Source organism: Gallinula chloropus (genome assembly GCF_964237585.1).
Source record: "Gallinula chloropus genome assembly, chromosome: 2".
NCBI lineage: Eukaryota > Metazoa > Chordata > Aves > Gruiformes > Rallidae > Gallinula > Gallinula chloropus.
Genome location: NC_140086.1, coordinates 118,205,149 through 118,223,554, shown reverse-complemented (window position 1 = coordinate 118,223,554; position 18,406 = coordinate 118,205,149). Strand labels below are relative to the sequence as shown.

Below are 18,406 nucleotides of genomic sequence, written 5' to 3'. Positions count from 1 at the left end.
TTACCTTTCAGGTGGAGCTTGAGTTACTCTAGTCACACGCATCTCTGTTATGATTGGTGTAAAACCTTCCAACTTTGCTTTTAAAGGTATAAACTAACAGCTATTCAGAGCTCATGCTCAGCGAGGGGTGGCCGTACCTTGGCAGTGGGTAGCTTTTGGGATGGAGGTGTGTTTTTATATCATAATGATATTATAATGGGCAAGGGTCACCGAAAGGACAGCATTTTGTAAAAAACATGACAGACTGTTGGCCCAGGGTAGCAAATATGTGGCTCAGCAGTTCCATTGTATCTTCAGGTTCCCATATCATCACAGAGCCTGGCTGCAGTGTCTTTGCCCCACCTTCCATGTTGTGTTCTCTCAGTGTTGGCACATCAAGCTTCCCTGCTGTTACCAACTTCCAAGATTGCCTAGGAACTTACTGCAAAAAGGACTTTTGGCATATCAGCTGCTCTTCACCCTGGAAGCTTCTAGAATGCTGAACCTTTTTGAAAATGTGAATATAAGTTTAATTTCTAAATCACCTCCAGTAATTAGTCCACACTTTTACAACAGGATCTGGATGTTTGTGGATTTTTGGCTGCTAGTGATATCTTTTATTATGGTCATTAAAGATTTTTATAATGCAGAGCAGGGCTTGTCTAAGTGCTGTGTGGGAGCTGGTAAATTCACCTTGACTGATACCACATGCATTAGTTGAGCAAATAAGTTAATGCTGTTCCTGTTGATACTGGGTAGTTGCCCTGCCAGAACTGAGGGGTTTAGTCTCTATTGTTTGTTCTTTTCTGAACACATCATTATTTTAGTACAAATTGGGTTCATTCCTTGGTAAAGCTATGGTGTTTAAATGTCTGTCTTCTTTTAAATATATTGTGGGACAAGAAGCCAGGATATTTTTATTTTTTATTAGAAACACAGAGCACAAGAAGAAGGAACTGTTCTTCCAGGTGTCAGAAGGCCTGTTTGGAAATTTTTGTCATATTATTTTAAACCAGGGAAAGGATAATTTTTCACTAAACTAAAACATTCTGACAGCTGATATGGTATGTTGAAAGCTTGTCTTTGCTTTCCTTGGCTTGTTGCTACCTTTCTTAAAGGTGGCTGGAGCGGGGAGAACTTCATTGATACGTACCACTGACTTACTCTGGTTAGTGCGAGCTCTTCTAGTTAAGAAAGCCAGTTTAATACGTTGCTATTTCTTCTCTGATTCGATAAGGAATTGAGGGGAAAAATGGGGCTATTGAAGAAAATGTAGAACTCTGATACTGGCCAAGGCCACGTTATGTAGCAACCAGATGATGTTTTCCTCTGCTTCTCTGAGGTTCCAGCCATCTGGACTACTGTAGGTGTTTCCCTTTGTGCGCACTAAGTACACATATGCAGCATATGAGGGGTGGGTGTACACATGGCTGCTGGAGCACTGATGTTGGGCCAGCTTGAAACAAGCCTACTGGCAAGTGGTCCATTCCTCTGGAAGGGCTGGGTCATTTTCTTTTCTTCAGAACATTGCAAAGAAACATCTTCAGCCTGGTATGACTTACCAATGGATGGCATAAGCCGTGACACTGTGATCCTAGGTGAAAGTTAGAGGTTATACAAAACAAGCAAGTCCTGGTATTTGTCTGTTTAAAAGGAACGATATCAGCAAAGTGGAGCTCGGTGCTTTCATCTGCTTAAATCTTGAATGTCTGTGGCTGGTGTCTTTGGCTTTATTACCCTTGTCCTCCTCCTTATGATGATCCTGACTGTGTAGTGTTTGCAATTAACGTGCTCGTGCTCTGATGTGTCACTGATCTCTGTAACGTTCCCCTGGCTTCACAGCAACACGTGTACTTGGCAACTTCCAGTGCTGACAACTCCAGTTTTCTTCCTCTGCTGTTCAGGTGGTCAGAGCCACCCGAGTGCCAACAGATTTGATAAAGCACCTCAGCAGCGTTTCTGACTCAGCAGGGCAGTACTGAAGTGAGGGCAGGAGAGGTATTGTGCCGAGTGCCCAAAATTGGCTGGCATCTCTGGATGGGAAGTGAAGTGAAACTGGAAGATCACCTTGTAAGCAGGCCTGGTGCCATCCAAACAGATGGGCTGGAGCAAACAGTCATTTAGGAACACAAAATGGGTTTGTTGAAGGCAGGTTTCCAAGCATGAAATGTCAGAATGGTTGCCTGTGTCAAGTCTCCGAGCCTGAAGGGAAGGATATGTGTGAGCAGGATATGTGTATGTGGGATGAGCTAACGCCGAAAACAAACATGAAAATCTGACTTGGATCCTTTTCTGGATCCATTGAAAGATTATTTTTTTTTCACAGCTGAGAGCCCTAGAAGGGATGAGTGAGAGAAGAGCCCTGCAAAGCGGTGTTATTTCCCTACCACACAGATCAATTTCCACAAACTGTGCTGACAAGGTAAAGAAATTATTTCTTTTGCCTCCCACAGATGCTAATGTGCAGGAGGCCCAGAACGTTGCTCTGGCTGGTTAGTCTTTGGCAGCTGTGTTTAATAGCTTTAGGACAAATTCTGTAGTATTAGCCAAGCTCTAAATAATTTATTATAGACAGAAATACACCTTACTAATGACTTAAAAGACTTTGAGTTAGTCTCCAGTGGCTGTGGAGTTACAGTGAGGACTGAATTTCCTTGCTGTAATAAGAGCCCAGCTCCTCTCTGGGACTTGTCTGCTTAAAAGATCCACAACAACAAAGGGGGGAGAAGCCAATCCAAACTTTCATATCTCTAAAGCTCCAGAATTTGGGATGATAACTGATGGAAATGTGCTTTGCTGCTTTCTCCATCCACTACAAAAGCCAGGCAAAGGCTTCTTAGTTGTCTGCTGATCAAAGGTACGAAGTCAAAAAGGGCTCCCGGAAAGAGAAATGTAATGACTTGAAAGGAAAGGAGCTTGCAGGTAAGACTCAAGGCAAAGGCTCCAATTGCAAGCTAAGCTTTATCTGGGCTTACATTGTTATGCCCTGTAACTGGTGCCTTGGAGTTCCAGTTTAGAAAGCGGAGAATGAAAGAAAGCATTAATCTGGCTGAAAGCCACGTAACAGGATTGTGTGCGAAACAAAAGTGAAATCAGACAGTGCAGTTGACGAAATACAGCTTTAGGAGGAGGGGGGGGGATATGCTAGAAACAGCAGTTCTCAAACCTCTCTGCTGCTGCTGAACAAGCTTTGAGAGGCATTAGGATTTACTCTGCGAGAGGGGTAGGAAAAATCAGGACGTAGTTACTACTGTTGGAGTTTTGCAGCAGAATATTGTTATCAGAGAGTGCTGTTGGGGAAGTGATTTGCATATGGTAGAACTGCCCCTCGGTTCTTCCAGCTCATGCTGCTGCCCTTGTGGCACTTTAACACTGGTCACTTGTAGGATCTGCAGCGGATGGTTTGATTTTATGGTTGGTTTTTTTTTTTTTCACTAGTTGATCTGCAGAAAAGGACCCAGCGACTGTTGAGGACTATGGAAATTTGAGAAGAGGCTGAAAACATGCATTCAGATCTCAGACTCCAGGCGGGGAAGCCTCTTTAGCTGTGCAGTAATAGAAATCACTTAAATTATGGATAATCTGCTGCACAAGTCTGTCTTCTCCTATTTCATAAAGCTTCCTACCCATGCAATTTGGAGACTTGTATCGGCAGTGAAAGACAAGAGGATTCAAGAAAAGGTAAAAACAAATTCAAAAAAACCCTCCTTCAGTTGTACCCCTGTGTGTAACCTAGCTATTATCTTAAAGGGAGAGGATCGGTAGTTTAGCTGCACTGTTTTCTAAATGTCATTATCCAGGAGTAATGGCATCTTCAAGTTTTTATAAGAGCTTTGTGACTTTGAGAAAATTGGCCCTGAGAACAAATAATTTTTGACTCGGAGGAAATCACTGGATGCTTAAAGCAATTGGGGTCTCAGACCATGAAGCTTTTAAGTAGTCATTGCCTGTCTGTTGAGGATCCCAAAAATCCATATTTCACTGCTGTCATGAGCTGTTTTCAGTGTAATTTCAGTTCATAAATCACTCATGTCCATCCTAGCTGGCTCAAGAAACTGTAAAACTTCCATTTAATTTTGATAGTCTTAAATCATTACACTAAGGGGGGAGGGGAGTCTATATTTGAGGAAAATAAGTTCCATTAAATGAACCAGACTTCTGCCTCTCAACTTTTCTGCTAGCCATAACCACGATGTTCTGCTGTTCTCTGTGCTGTAAGGGCTTTGTCTCTACTAAGAGATGCTAATTAGTCTGAGATTAGGTCTAGGGGCTGGTCAGTATTTGCCCTCTTTGTCTTGTAAATCTGTGTTAAGTAAAAGGTTGAGTTCTTGGCAGTAGGGCTTGTAACTTAGTTTCTTAAATGTTTTGGTAGATCATGATTTCTGGACTTAAACCCAGCACGAATATCCTTAGGAAAACAGAATTGTTGTTTGAAGTTTTTGCTTTACAAGGAAATGGAAACTATTCAGCATGGGAGGGGGGAGGAGGAGTGAGTCTGGAACGGGGCCATCGCTCACAAGGTGTTCTTTTTCATCTAATAGCTGTTCTCTTCCATCTAGTATATGCTCAACATTAAGCTATGTGCCGAGCATTCGGAAGCAGCCTGTAACTAGAGCTGAAATTCTGCATTCCTTTGAAACAGTTAAACTTCTTTTCCCTTTGTACGCTAAATGATGTTGAATAACATGCTTCTCTCAATGAGAGGTCAGCAGGCAAAGGCAGGCACATTCCTTTGACGTGATCTGTTTTGGAAAAAAAGAAGAAAAAAGAAAAAAAAAGTGCCAGGGCTATAAATGGTGGGGGGTGGTGAAATCTGCTCTTCCTGGTTTGGTACAGTCATGTTCATCATTTGCTTTCCTACTCCTAATATTTATACAATGGCTAACAACTTGAGCACTAAATGCTTAGAGAAACATCGTGTTCATTCTCCTTGGGTTTGTCTGACGTTGGCAGGGCTGATGTTCACCAAATACTAACATTTGCTGCTTTGACTCTAAAAACACTTACGGGGCGGGAAGTGCAGTTGAACTCAGCAGGTTGCCCTGCGTGGTACTGAGAATAAGCTTTTTATTTCTGAGGATCACATTCCTTTATCTAGCAGGGTAAGTCCTTGGGATTGTTTGCTTAGTACTGGCTCAGTGCCTTTTAATAAATATTAGCAGTAGATGACTAACTGCTTTTTCTTTTTCTTTGAGGGTTTGTTTTTGTCGTGGTTTTCTTGATATTCACATATTCCTGATCTGGATGGGTGTTAGATTAAAGCTTGGGAGGGCTGATGGATCCGTGCAAACAGTGCTATTGTCATGTGCTGTTCATAGAGCTTTTGTCAGCTGTTCACCCATCGTGCTGCTTGTTTACCCCTGTGACCGCACATCACAAGCAAAGGATGTGTGCAGGGCTATCTGGATAATAACTTTGAGTCGGTCAAGGTTTGTCCTGAGAGCTGAACTTCAGCAGTTATAACTTGACCGTTACTTGGTGGGATTGAATGGTTTAGGCAGCTACCTGTAACTTGATGCAAAATGAAATGCTTCTGTATGTGTAAGGATGCAAATCTCTTCAGCGCAATATACTTCAGGCACTGCTGCTCCAAACTGCTGGAAGAAATCCATTTAATCAAAGCAAGCATTCACATGGTTATTAGCATGTTAGTCCCAAGACACAAAGCTTTATCAATATAAAATGAACTCAATGTGATGCTATTATTCATTCTCTTTACATTGCCTGATATTATGCAGTGAATGTAATGAGGCTTGTTGAGAAACTGCTGCTCGCTGTGATCTTCCAGAAAAGACACGCACCCTAGGAGACTTGTTCACTGATCAAACACTTTAAATGAAATACAACATTAAAATAAGTGTAATGGCTTCAATCTGACCTCAGCGTTGCATTCGCGCTTTAATGAGTTGCATTTTACTCTGGAAACTAGAGAACTAAAAATTCTGTTTACTGGTTGCTTGGAAACTTTATGGAAACTGATCCTCAGGAAGAGCGTGAGACATCAAATATTTCAGCAAAAAATAAAGCTGTGAAAAAATCATTCAGAAATGAGAGATTCTGGAAATTACTGCAGAACCTTATGGAATCCAAGAGATAAAGAGATTAGAAGGATGTATATAGGTAAGAACATCCAGACTTATACTAAGAAGGATAAACTTGATTGCTTCAGGTATACAGGGTGGTTTAGGAAGACTATTTCCATGCTGGGAGTATATTAAATGTTTTCTTTCTTGGATCACCTCTGGAATCATTCCTTACTGAACACAGCAGGCCCGGGAGCATGGACTTCATGGAGTATCGGTATGATCCAGTAATGGAATTATGTATGGTCTTTAAGATTTTTCTCTCCTATTTTTAATTCAACCTTGAATGTTTTAAAGCCCCCAAATCTGAAAGCTTTTTGATGTGCTTTATAGAAATGGTATGAAAATGTGTTTAATGGCTATGTGGTAGAGTTTCTTTGGGAGTAAATAACATTTAACAGCATAGTTGAGTTTAGGAGGTAATTCTGGTTAAATGAGGCCGTTCTCTAGACCTGTATGGCTATTTATTATGGGAATGTGTGGGGGTTTTTTTAGAATAATTCTTATCTGATTATCTACTTTGTATTTTTCCATAAAAATGACTATGATTAAGTTCTTAGAAGGTATGAGGCATTTAATATTAATTAAGCCTGAGTAAGGAAATGAATGACAGTGTCCTAGGATGTGGAACTGTCATTGACAGATGAAGTAGAAATTTTTTCTTAACTCAAAAAAGAAGAAAAACTCCAAATAAAAACGAGAATGAAGGATCTTAAAAGATATAGAAAGGAAGACACTAGAGAGAATGAATATAGAAAGTATGTTTTTATTTGGTTACTGCTTCTTTTTGAGGTGGGGGGCTGGAAAATCCAAAGCCTTGTGAATTTTAGCCTTGGAAGTAACTGTGAGCAATCCCGAAACAGCAGCTGAGTAGCCCTTAAAGATTTTTTTTTCCTCAGTGACTATGCAATGGGTTTGTGGTTTTAATGACATGGCCGACTAATCTCAGTCAACCCCGTTTCTGAGTATATAAATCTGAAAACTTTGTTTGCTCCTGCTGATAAAGCCATAGTACAGCTATAAACACGGCAGTTATTTTTCTTGTTGAACATAAAAGGCCTATTATTTCAAGGTGTTTAAGAGGCCTCTCCACTTGGATAAAATACAATGTATGTGGCTTGTGTAATGTTGTATATGTTGGGAGGGTTATATCCCTTCCCTGAAGTAATTTTTCAATTTGGCAAAGCAAGAAATAAAATTTGCCTTTGTTGTTAGATCGAGGGTAGCTGGATTAGCATTTGAGGAAATGACTTTTCAAGAGTATTCTAAAGTTACCTCTTTCCAAAACATGGCTCTTAAGCTTAAGACTTCCTGTTGAAAATGCCAGTTGGACACGGATAAAACTCTTTCCTGAAAGAAGTCACAGGGCACTTTCTTCCTCTACCATCAGCTTCCAAAGGATGTCTGACCAATGTTAATGAAAATGGAGGAACCATCATTTTGTGCTGAGAAACCACCAGCTTTCCTTATGAATCCTAGCAGTAAGTGGACAATTCTTACAGCTTCTTTAGAATTATTTTTGAGCCACACACTAGCCACCAGATGAATGCTAAAATACTACTTCTAACAGCTCATGCATAAGAGTGATATTGTCAATACATAAGCATTAACAGAAGGGGTTTGAACCTTGAGGGAAACCAACAAATGAGCTCTGGGAGTCCAGAACCCAGGCAGCACGGAGTGATTTGCATGTTGTGCTGGCATTGAGAGTACATATGTCTTCAGCAGTTAACACAGCTGCTTTGGCAGAACCCTTTTTATCCTCTTTTCTGAAGGAAGTGAGCTGTATCTGTCCCTCTTCCCCAGAAACTCTGGAACTCATGCCTAGAAGAGTTTCAAAGATGCTTAACGCCCACATGCTTAATGAAAATAAGACTGATAAGGGGGGAGGCATCCTATTAAAACTGCCTTTAAGGGCAGCATTTCATCAAAGAGATCATGCAGGGTAGAACAATGATGAGTACTTCACACACTGGGAAAGCTCCAGTGAGTGTTGTCACTGCTCAAGTTTAAAAAAAACAAAACCCAAACCAAACCCTACCTTGGAAAATGTATCTGGAAAAATCCTTGACTTGTATACCTGGTAGTGGTTGAATCCCTGTTGCAGCTTAATCGTTATACAAGTCAATCAACCAGAGGTCACCAGACTGCTGGAGACCAGGCAGGATATTCCCCTGGCCTGGGAATAGGGCTGGTCCCTGCCATGAAAACATAATTGTGTGTCTTGAGTTCTCAGTCTAATCACTGCTTTCTAAATTAATGTGATGAGAGTTGGATAACAGCACCTATGCTGAGTTGCACTGACCTGTATTTCCTTCAAATCACTGTCCTGACTGTGACCAGGTGGGTTCTGTTAAGTTCTCTAAGGTCTGAGTAGAAACAGAGTACAGTTCCTCCTGTGAGGATCTTCTCACAGAGCTTATCAAATGTTTGTTTGTGTAACACATTGCTCTTTTGACTTACCTTTTGTCTTCCTCAAAAGTGGCAGCTCTGCCCACTTGAAGTCAAGTCCTATCTCAAAGTAACTCTTTGAGGAAGGCAGTGCTCACAAAGGATGGGTCTTTAATCAAGGAGGAAAAAAGCTTGCAGGCTGCATGCAAATTGGAAAGAAGGTATACCCTTCAATCAGTATTTAACCTTTGGAATAACGTATCTGTTTTCAGCTCACACTCTGAGGTTTTGATTAGAGCTGCTTATAAAAGATTTTCCATAGATGAAACAGAGGTTATAGTCTTTGGCACAATTTACAGACAGGAGTTCTCTGTTACATATAAAATCAACCTGGATTTCAGCAATAATTCCTCACAGCTTTGCAGTATTCAGTAGGTGAATCAAAATGGCACTGTTCAACTTTGTCTGCAAATGTAGCTATTATATGCCCAGCAACATATGTTTGATGTGCAGTTCCTGAAATTATAGTACTACAAACATTTTAAAGGACACATCTCATGTCCTCAAGGGACTATCTAAGACTTTTGCAAGAACTGACTTTTCCAAGTGGGCAATATTTCAGCTAAAGGGTCTGAGCAGGGCATGTTACCCAGCAAATGATCTAGCAGCTTTTGCTGAAATAGCTGGCACTTGATCTCTACTCGAAGATGAACAGTACCTCTCATCACAGACAAGTTAACCACTTGCTAGAAATCATTGTCTTTCTGTGTATAGGAAAGGTGAGATCTATTATCACCAGTGTTGTTACAGTGATAGCACTTGTTTTATGACTGTGGTAGTCCAAGTGCTACTACTAGGTTAAAAAAACAGAGGCACCTGTACTCTGATTCTGTTTTCCTTTCCTAAAGCTTTCTGCATCTAAAGATGCATTTGGCACAGCTGCCTCGGTACAAGCACTCTATGAAATACGTGGGCATTACACATGACATAGTACTTCTCTACCAGGACAGCTAAGAAATCTATATAGCTATTAATGGAAACTTCATTATAATGACTTTAGATGTGCCAAGTTAAGTTTGTTTAATAACAGCAGTATTATTTGTTGGTATGGAAAAACCATGTGTATGTTAAGTTTGAGATGACACAGCAAGTGCTGCTTGCTTTGAATGAGTAAGGTGAATTTTGTAGTTAAAGGCAGGCTTGACTCATTTCTCTAGTGCATCATTTTCCCTGATTTCTTTTCTTTGCTGTTCTGAAGCGTAAAAAGCACTAACTGATTGCTGGGTATCCCTGGGGTGGTATGTCCAGAATCTGAAATACTTTGTGATTCTCTAGGCCTGATGGGTATTATGTTGTTTAATATTTTATGCTTAACACCATCATCTCAAAATGATTCTTGTGTCCTAACGGTTCCTTGCAGTTCAAAAATTCATTTGGAATGCTCTATCTTCTAATAGAGATGGGTAGCTCAGGTTTCCTCTTTGTCACATTAGCTTCCTCTAAGTTCATTTGGATCAATATATGACAGACTGCATGAAAGAAATCCACATTTGCTCTGGCTTGGCTTGATGCTAGACCTTCTGCTTGTAGTCACACAGAAATTCCTATTAGGGCTGTATGGAGCTTTTCAGGTATGTGCAGATTCTTCTCCCCTGTCCCAAGTATATTTTCTTCTTGGATCATGATCATTGGTATTAGAGCTCTGATGTTTTGCTTCTTCAGATAAACATCTTTGTTGAAATACCATCTTACAGTTGAAATACAAGCTGGGCCTCTGCATTTTTGTGTCAGACACGACTGGTTGATTTTTTTTCAAGCATACACTCCATCTCTATATATCCACACATTTTAAGATGAGCAGGTTTTGGTACTGTCATAAGAAAACTGCCACTAATAGAAAGCACTTGAAGGAAGCACTAGGCTAGACAAGGATCCTCATCTTCAGGTGTTGAGTTTCTGCCTTTTTGACAGAATCACAGGAAAGCTGTGGTCCCTCAGCGTGTTGAAGGACCCATCTAGTCACTTAGGGAGTGTAGCAGTTCTTGACTAATGGTTTATACTCCTCAAATTCTTACTTTAAGATGTTGAAAAATATATAAATCTAAATGGTCAATGCTTATTTATTTTTTGGAGTCTGTTTGAAAGGGCCTGCTAAAGAATTCTTACATCCTTGACATTTAAAATAGGATTCTAGTATATTTCCTGAAGTACTGCTTTTCATTTAAGCACTTTCAGTGATACTGATATCATCTCAATCCCATCGGGTCAGGTCCTTCACTTAGGCTGCTGTATTATGACTGAATGGCTGCTGCTGGCAGTTATTGTTTGGGGGCTGGAGCAGGCTGGTTGCCGCTTCTGAAATCTGGAAAATGAAAACCTTTGGTGGAATAGGCAGTGCAATAGGAAGCTTAAAGATTAGAGAGAGACTAAGCTGGGCTCTTACAGCATTATTTGGATAACTGGTAGAACAGTGTGTATGTAAACACAAGTATGTCAAGGATTGAGGGCCAAGTGGAAAGATTTCAAAACTAAGGCATCATAGCATCATAGAATGGCATGGGTTGGAAGGGACCCCAAGGATCATAGAGCTCCAACCTCCCTGCCACAGGCAGGGCCACCAACCTCCAGGCCTGGATCTACACAAGATATATTTCATTACTGTAGCTGTATTTGTGTACAAATGAAACACATTATTTTTAATTAAAAAATTCTTCCTGTCCCATCCTGCTGTTTCCTCCCTCTGAAAACTGAATAGCTGCCAGATACAGATGGATTAGACTTAATTTATGGGACCTTCATGCTAGCATTTCTAGTGCCGTGGAAAGACAAGGAACCAACCACAATTTAGGTAGCATTTAAAGTTCTGAGACAGTCAAACAAAACAGATGCTTGTGATTCCTCATTTCTTACTTAAATTTCTTCAGCTGTGTCCTGTCAAACTAGCTCATCACACCATCAGATGTATGAAACGTGTTACAATTAAGAGGTACTGGGCTCATGTGCACTGAATACCACATGTATACATTCGCAATTCTCCACAGGAAATTACATGAAATATAGCAGCCAGATTTTTTTTACCATATTTTAAAAGGAATTAGAGCAGAAAATGCTCAAATCATTAAAAAAGTCTAGTTGAAATTGCTTTTCAATACTAGAAATTCTAGGACTGTCAATCGCAACAATTACAAAAATGGCTTAGCCTTTCAAATTCTGATTTCTTTTCAGAAAAATTTAATTTGGCCTTTCAAGTCAGGTTTTGAGGTTCATGCTTTCAAGCTTTTCTATGCACCTAAACGGATTAGCAACTTTTTTCACCATAAGCAAACATCTTTGATATAATTGCACAGTTTCAGGAACCAGCATGTAATATGAAAGACTATGAAATTAAAGCCCAGGAACCACAAATGCCATTAACACAGCAGTATTAGAGGAATCATGCTTTTAGAAGTAGCCTTCCTCTGGTGTTCATGCTGTACTATGCCCTTTTTCCTGATGGAACTTGTTTTGCATCCAGGAGAGGTTTGTTATAGGTCACTATAGCCTGAACTCAGCCCTTAGGCAAAGGGAGGAACCTGAGTTAGTGATAGCAATCTTTATAGCTGTTGCCTTTCGAAGTAAGGTCTGATGTTCTCAATGAGGGCTGGCATAAAAAAATATGTATTTCCATCCATGCTACAGATAGGACTCAGAAGTGCTGGCATTGCTGTTAGAAACTTTTAAACCTGAATGCATTTCGTGTAGCTGCTCCTTCAGCTGCAGCGCTCCAAGAGGCACTGTGTTTGAGCAGGGCTAACTTTACATGGAAGGACAGGCTGTCATGGCACAGCTGTTTTAAAAGCTTGAATAGAATTGCTGTCAAAAAATGCCTTGGCTGGCTCAAAATCATGTGAACGTAACAAAGAGTGCTGCTTAAAGGTAAAAGCTTGTGAAGCTGCATGCCTGCAGGAAACCTGGAATAATTAGAAAATATTTGCTAAAGAGCTCCTGCAGGGATCAGAAGCTGTTGTGCAAAGGGCTGTAGAAGTGTATGAACCCACTTTTCCTTCAAAACAGGTGTACTTCTTTAAGTGGCCTAGGATGTGGTGGTGGTGGTTAAATGGTGGTCTTCCTTTCATCACAAACTGCACAAGAAAATGTTATTAGGTCAACTCTAGAAACGGACATTATTTTTTTCCCACTGGTTTTCAGTTTTCCTGTTAGAATTCTGCATTCTTTACACTCTGACCCTAGAAGCAGGATCTTGATTAGACTCTGTAGGATGTAATAGCTTAATTGCTGCAAAGCTTAATTTCTTCAACCCTAGCTCGCTCTTCAGATACTCCGGTGAGACCGTGGCTTATGATAGAACAGACTTATCAACAAAAAAACCTGAATCTCTAAGGTTAGCTTATTTAAAATCCTTTGTAATCTGCTCCACAAAGTGAAAAACAGCATCAGACTATGCATACACATTGAAGATGTGAGGCTGTAAACAACCAAAGATCAACTTTTCAAAATGGAAAACAATTTGGAGTGAAAACTCTGAGAGATATGAAAGACAAATTCTTAAAAGCACCTGGTTTCCTGGAATCTGTACTGAAGAAAATTCTCTAGGAGTCCTGGTCTGCAACTCAGAGTATGAAAATCAAGATTTTGGTTACTGCTATATGCAAATATAGTAACTTCTAATTAATCCATGATACTCCTACAGTGTCAGAGGATCATTTCCCTTGGATGATTTTCCACAGGTCGATTACTGATGAATCAGAAATATCTATAGCTTGCTATCTTTTTAGTTCAGTGTATTAAATAAGCCACAGATATATAGCTGGATAGGTATATTGCTAGATATAACCTAATGATAAACTGATGGAGTAAATATTAGATAAAAGAATTGTACAAATATGCAATGCAAGGTATGTGATGTGATATGATAAATATCTCATAACAATGATAATCTTAATACATTTTATGATAATAGTATCATATTCTGACCTTAAGTATGTTACATGAAATATGTAGATAAGTGATAGCAATCATGTGTCTGATTAGATATAAATAGATTCTGGGCAGTTTTCAGTGTATAGCATCTTTAGGGTTGCAATTTACTTTAAGCTGAACTTCAGTTAGGAAGCAAGCTTTTCACTGATCTATCACTGCTAGTTTCTCTAGTCTATAAATAGGTTTGTATCCTAAGAACTCCTCAATAGATCTCGATTACGTTGGAGGCCCTTAAAGATGGAATAGAAACCGCCTAGTATGTTTACTAAAAGAGAAACTTTTTTTTCTTTTCTTTTTTTTCCCCCTCCTGAATAGGCAGTTGGCATGCTGAATTTGTACAGAATGTCCCCACTAGCCAGATGGTGGGGAGGAGGGCATACGGTACAAGTTTCAACTTTTTTTTTTTTAAATTAAATCCCCCTCTGGTGCTTCTTGGCTTGTTGCAGATGCACAGAATGCAGCTGATGCTTGTCACTGATTTACTGGAAGGGGGACAGAGGGGCACCTCAGGGCCCTCTTAACCCTCCCATTGTGACCAGCGGGTGGAATATACCCTGACAGTTTGTACAATCTAGCTGTGGGGTTTGTCCCTCCTACAGCCACTCCTGCTAATTTCAGTTGGGGCTGTATCCAGCCCTTGGTAATGTATGGACTTGAGTACGTGATCTATTATCTAATGTAAGTGGCTAAAGATGGTGAAGCTGCTGGAAAATATTCTAGCACCTATTTCCAAGGCAGACAGGAGCCTTTTTGTGCTGCCCTGAAATGGATGTTTTGTTTGTTTTTTTTTTTAAATTCACTTGGTGCTGAAGTTTGATGTTCATCAGCAGTAGTATGGGAACGCTCTCGAGCACTTATTCCCACCTCTGTTTTGTCTGAGCACAAGCTTGTGTAGCTTGGGTAGGGATCCAGGCCAGAACAAGCTGGTGACGTGTGGGTACTTTTACTAAGTGTACTTCTCTAAGTTTCTGAGCGGTACGTGACCTGTGTGTACAGTTTTTACTCCTCCCCTTGCAGCCCCTCATTGTTGGGGCTGAGTAAAAATGCATCTGAATACAGATTTAATGTTTCAATTCACCATTTGGGGTTACCTTCATGTTAGGGGTCTCTTATGCTAGAGCACGTAGCTGCAGTAGAAGCATGCCACACTCACTGTTTTTATCAGTAACCTCTACCAGCTTTAAAAATGTGACCTCAGACCACTTTTGCTAAGACATGAGGGGGGTGGGTGTGTGTGAGAAATTCCCAGAATACTTCCACTTAAATGCACACAGTAGTAATTCAGAAAACAAAAATGGAAAGTGGAATCTAAAGCTCTCCTGTAAAACAAAAGTTTATAATGAATTTCTCCCAACCTGGAAAGCTACCACGTGCTTTCACTTGATAAAATTTTTGGCTCCAAGTCTGAATAAAATTACTCAGTCCAACACATTATGCTTATGTATTTTATCAAACAAATTATCTTATTCTTGCCAGCAGCTGAAATCTTATAACTATGTAAACACCTGTTTGCTAACTGCCAGCTCCTGAATATTACCTTCACCCCATTTTACCCCCACCAATAGTCTTGAAAAAGAATTTCCAAGTTCCAGAGACTTGGCAAGATTACTTGTCTGTAATATATGCAGCATTCCTGAAATTCTTGGCACATTAGCTTTGAATCAATTCAAACTCAAGCACTTCACTACTGCTGTTTTTAACTGTTTATGGTTTAATTGTTTAAGCTCTTTATTCTCCACCACAGACATGGCACTATAATGTTAAGTGAATTTTTTTTTAAACTAACTGGGGTGCTCTTCTCTCCCCTGTAATGTTTTGCAGTAATCCTTTGGCAAGATATAAACCTTTACTAGGGATCAGTTTTCCACCTTCTGCTATAGTCAGGCTGGAACGTGACTGTAGCTGCAGCTGACGATGCAGAGGAGTGGTGCCTTTGTCTGGTAGCAGGCATCCTAACAAGGCTTCTCATAGCAACTTCCTTCACAGCATATTCCTGTTACAGAGCACAATCTCCTTGGATGCATCTCTTGGCTGTATTTTACAGGCAATGGGAAACTAGCTCTTTACTTCACAACATGAGTAGGATTCTCTCAGGAAACATGAAGCCTCAGTAGGTAGGATAGAGATGCTTCTGAGAGCTTCCACTGTAGGAACAAAGCTTCTTTTGGAGTAGGCAGCTTTGAAAACAATCACTGAGGGTAAATCACAAACAGCTGGAAAGCTCTGTATGCCATGAAGGGAGGGAGGAGAAAACTCGGTGGAAAATGTGCAGTTAATATTTTTAACAATTTCAAAATCCTGCAGCTGAACAGCAGGCAAGTATGGAATAGATGGGAGAGATGGAAGGTATCAAGAAGAAAAGTATAGATGATGAAGTACAGGTATGAGACAGCAGCTGAGTGCTACGGTCAGAAAATGAGTTGTTCTAGTCTTTCCCTGAAGAATAGATTAAACCAGATTTTCTTGAGTGTATGTTCACTACAGCTGAAGCTGATTTAAGGTTGGAGCTCCCATAGTCCTGCTGCTGCCCCCCCACCCCCCAGCTGCCTTCCTGTACCAGTTCTGGGGGTCCAGCAGTAATGCCTTTTCTGAGGTAGGCTTTCTTCTTGGCTGGATCAGTCCCTGAGTTGTGTTACCAAGAGATGACAGTGCAAGGGCCAGGAAGTGCAGAGCTGAGCTTCAGCAAAAGGAGAAACTCAAAAGCCTGATTTTATGTCAAATTAAACTGCCACAGTGCCGTGCCCCCTCTCTGAATATAGAGTGTTAGTAGGGGTGGGATGAGAGGGTTAAACTTAATAGTGTTTTAAAAATCAGTGAAATCTAATTTAAGACTGCCATAAACCGAAGTTCCTTAATTAGCATAATTGCACAATGTCAAGACAGGGCTGAGCTAAGGTAATTTGAAAATGTAGCTATGTTTCTTACATCTTAACATGCTCAGATTTATAAAATGAAATGAGTACCTGTTTCCTCTGGGGAAACTGTATCATTTATCTTTTAAACTTAGTGAACTGATTTATAGTCTAGTGGAAGGTGTCTGGGCCCAGGGCAGGGGGTTGGAACTAGCTGATCTTTGAGGTTCTTTCCAACCCATCTGTGATTCAGTAGTGTATATACATATACACATGCCTGTTAAAAATAAAATCAAACTGTGTATACAATTTCTGTGGATCTTCCTTTGGAGAAATCTCCTCAAAGACAAGTTGATTGCTTCTATAAACTACCACTTGAACAGCATGGATGGAAAGGATGTGGGAAGGAAATATGCAATACAGGCTTTACAACTGATACATGCCATTTTAAGTGTGTAAATGAGAACCTCCAGCATCATCTCTCTCTCTTGCCCTGACTCCAGTCGTACAAGTACTCCGTAGAGAACTGTAAAAGTACTAGTGAGTTTTTAATATCAAGATGAAAGACAAGAAATAATGAGATTAAATCATTAAACAAAAGTCCATCTTAACAGAAAGTAGTCTTTTCTTCCAGAAGAGCTAATTTGTGCTCAGTCTGTTGAGGGTGATTCGAATTGTACATGAAGCAAAATAAGCAAATAGCTGAGAAGCCTATTTGTGCAAAAAGGACCATGTACTAAACTTTTCTACCCCCAAATGAAGTGCTATTGATACTATGATTAAAAAAAAAAAGTTTGCTATAATGCATAAACCAACTTCTCATGAAATTAAGAACATTTGTAGTAGATTTCATTAGCATTTTTTAACACTGACAGAATTTAAACAAATGCATCTTTAACCGGATCCTTCCAAAGCATTTGGAAGCTTACTTCAGAGCAACAAGTATTCCAAGTGCTGTTGTGGTCTGAAAAGTAACTCCAACAGAATTCAGTATAATAGATCTTCCATCTGTGAACCATGCCATTATAAGTATCTCTGCGTGGGTTGCTTTTGGGTTTTGTTTTTCTACTTCTGGTAGTGCTGTAGCACGAGGGAATAGTTGAGACCAAGTTGAATTGTGATCCTGAAGACTAAACCAAACTTGAAGTAAAGCTTGTGTATCAGCTTGATGTAGGTCAAGGCCTACCTGTTCAATGCCATTAAACTGAGTTCTTTCCACCTGCTTGATGGTCCTATCTGAAATGTCCCATTTATTACCTTTCCATTTTTCCAAGCCTTCCAGAGGCTTTTGATTCTTCTGAAGATGTAGAAAGGCAGCTTAAAGTAACCTTTTGGGTTGCCTTTAGAAGAAGCTGACTGAAGAAAAAACAAACCCCCAATATTCAAACCATTTAATCAGTTCACTATTTTTCAGCCTTGAAGGCCATGGGGAGCACAAAATGTACTGAAAGCTGTAGTACCTATTTATGTTCCCCATATCAGTTCTACGCTCTTGGCTGTGCCAGGATAACCACTTCTGAATGAGTGTATTTACTGATCTGATGGGTTGTTCTGGACATGAGTATAAACTTAGGTGCTGGCCGGTCAGAGGTTGTGGTTCTGAGATAATCTAGTGGCCCCCTGCTGATGAAGGTCACGTGCAGAAGCAAAGGTCTGACATGGGCATCAACAGGACATAAATTAGGAGAGCTCTGTGAGAAGAAGGATGGGGAGGGAATGTGGTGGGGTGACAGGATCTCTCTTTTTGGTGATGCAGAAGACTTAACTGGTATGCTGTGTGCCACATAAACCTGACTACTACCAAGTGCAGGAGAACACCTGGGGCTGGGGGCTGCTTAAGGTGTCACTAAATGTTCATGCAAGTCTGCTTTCAGCAGGTTCACTTGTCTGTAGAAACTATTTTCAGATCTGGGAACTAGAAAGAGAAAAATAGTGATCTAACAACCACTACGATGCTCGGTGTTGTATTGTTCCCTGTCCCCCCCCAGTCTATCAGTATTGTGTATCCTTTGAAGTACTATTTTTAAAAGAAGATATTCTAAGTGTGAGGTTTAGAGATTGTTTGGCCTTTCATATTTGAATTTCTAATAGTTCTTCTAATTTGTATATGCATTTTCACTG

The 18,406-nt window shown here is 40.2% G+C and overlaps 1 protein-coding gene across 1 annotated transcript in view; it reads left to right on the top strand.

Annotated features, from left to right (window-relative positions):
- Window positions 1–3,552: 3,552 nt before the first annotated feature.
- The window catches only part of ATP2C1 (ATPase secretory pathway Ca2+ transporting 1), a gene marked incomplete at its 5' end in the record, with an annotated part of 63,392 nt that continues 48,538 nt past the window's right edge, over window positions 3,553–18,406 (top strand). The window contains one exon of the mRNA XM_084260136.1: window positions 3,553–3,660. Within this exon, the coding sequence (XP_084116262.1) occupies window positions 3,553–3,660 (108 nt within the window). The remainder of the gene's footprint in view (window positions 3,661–18,406) is intronic.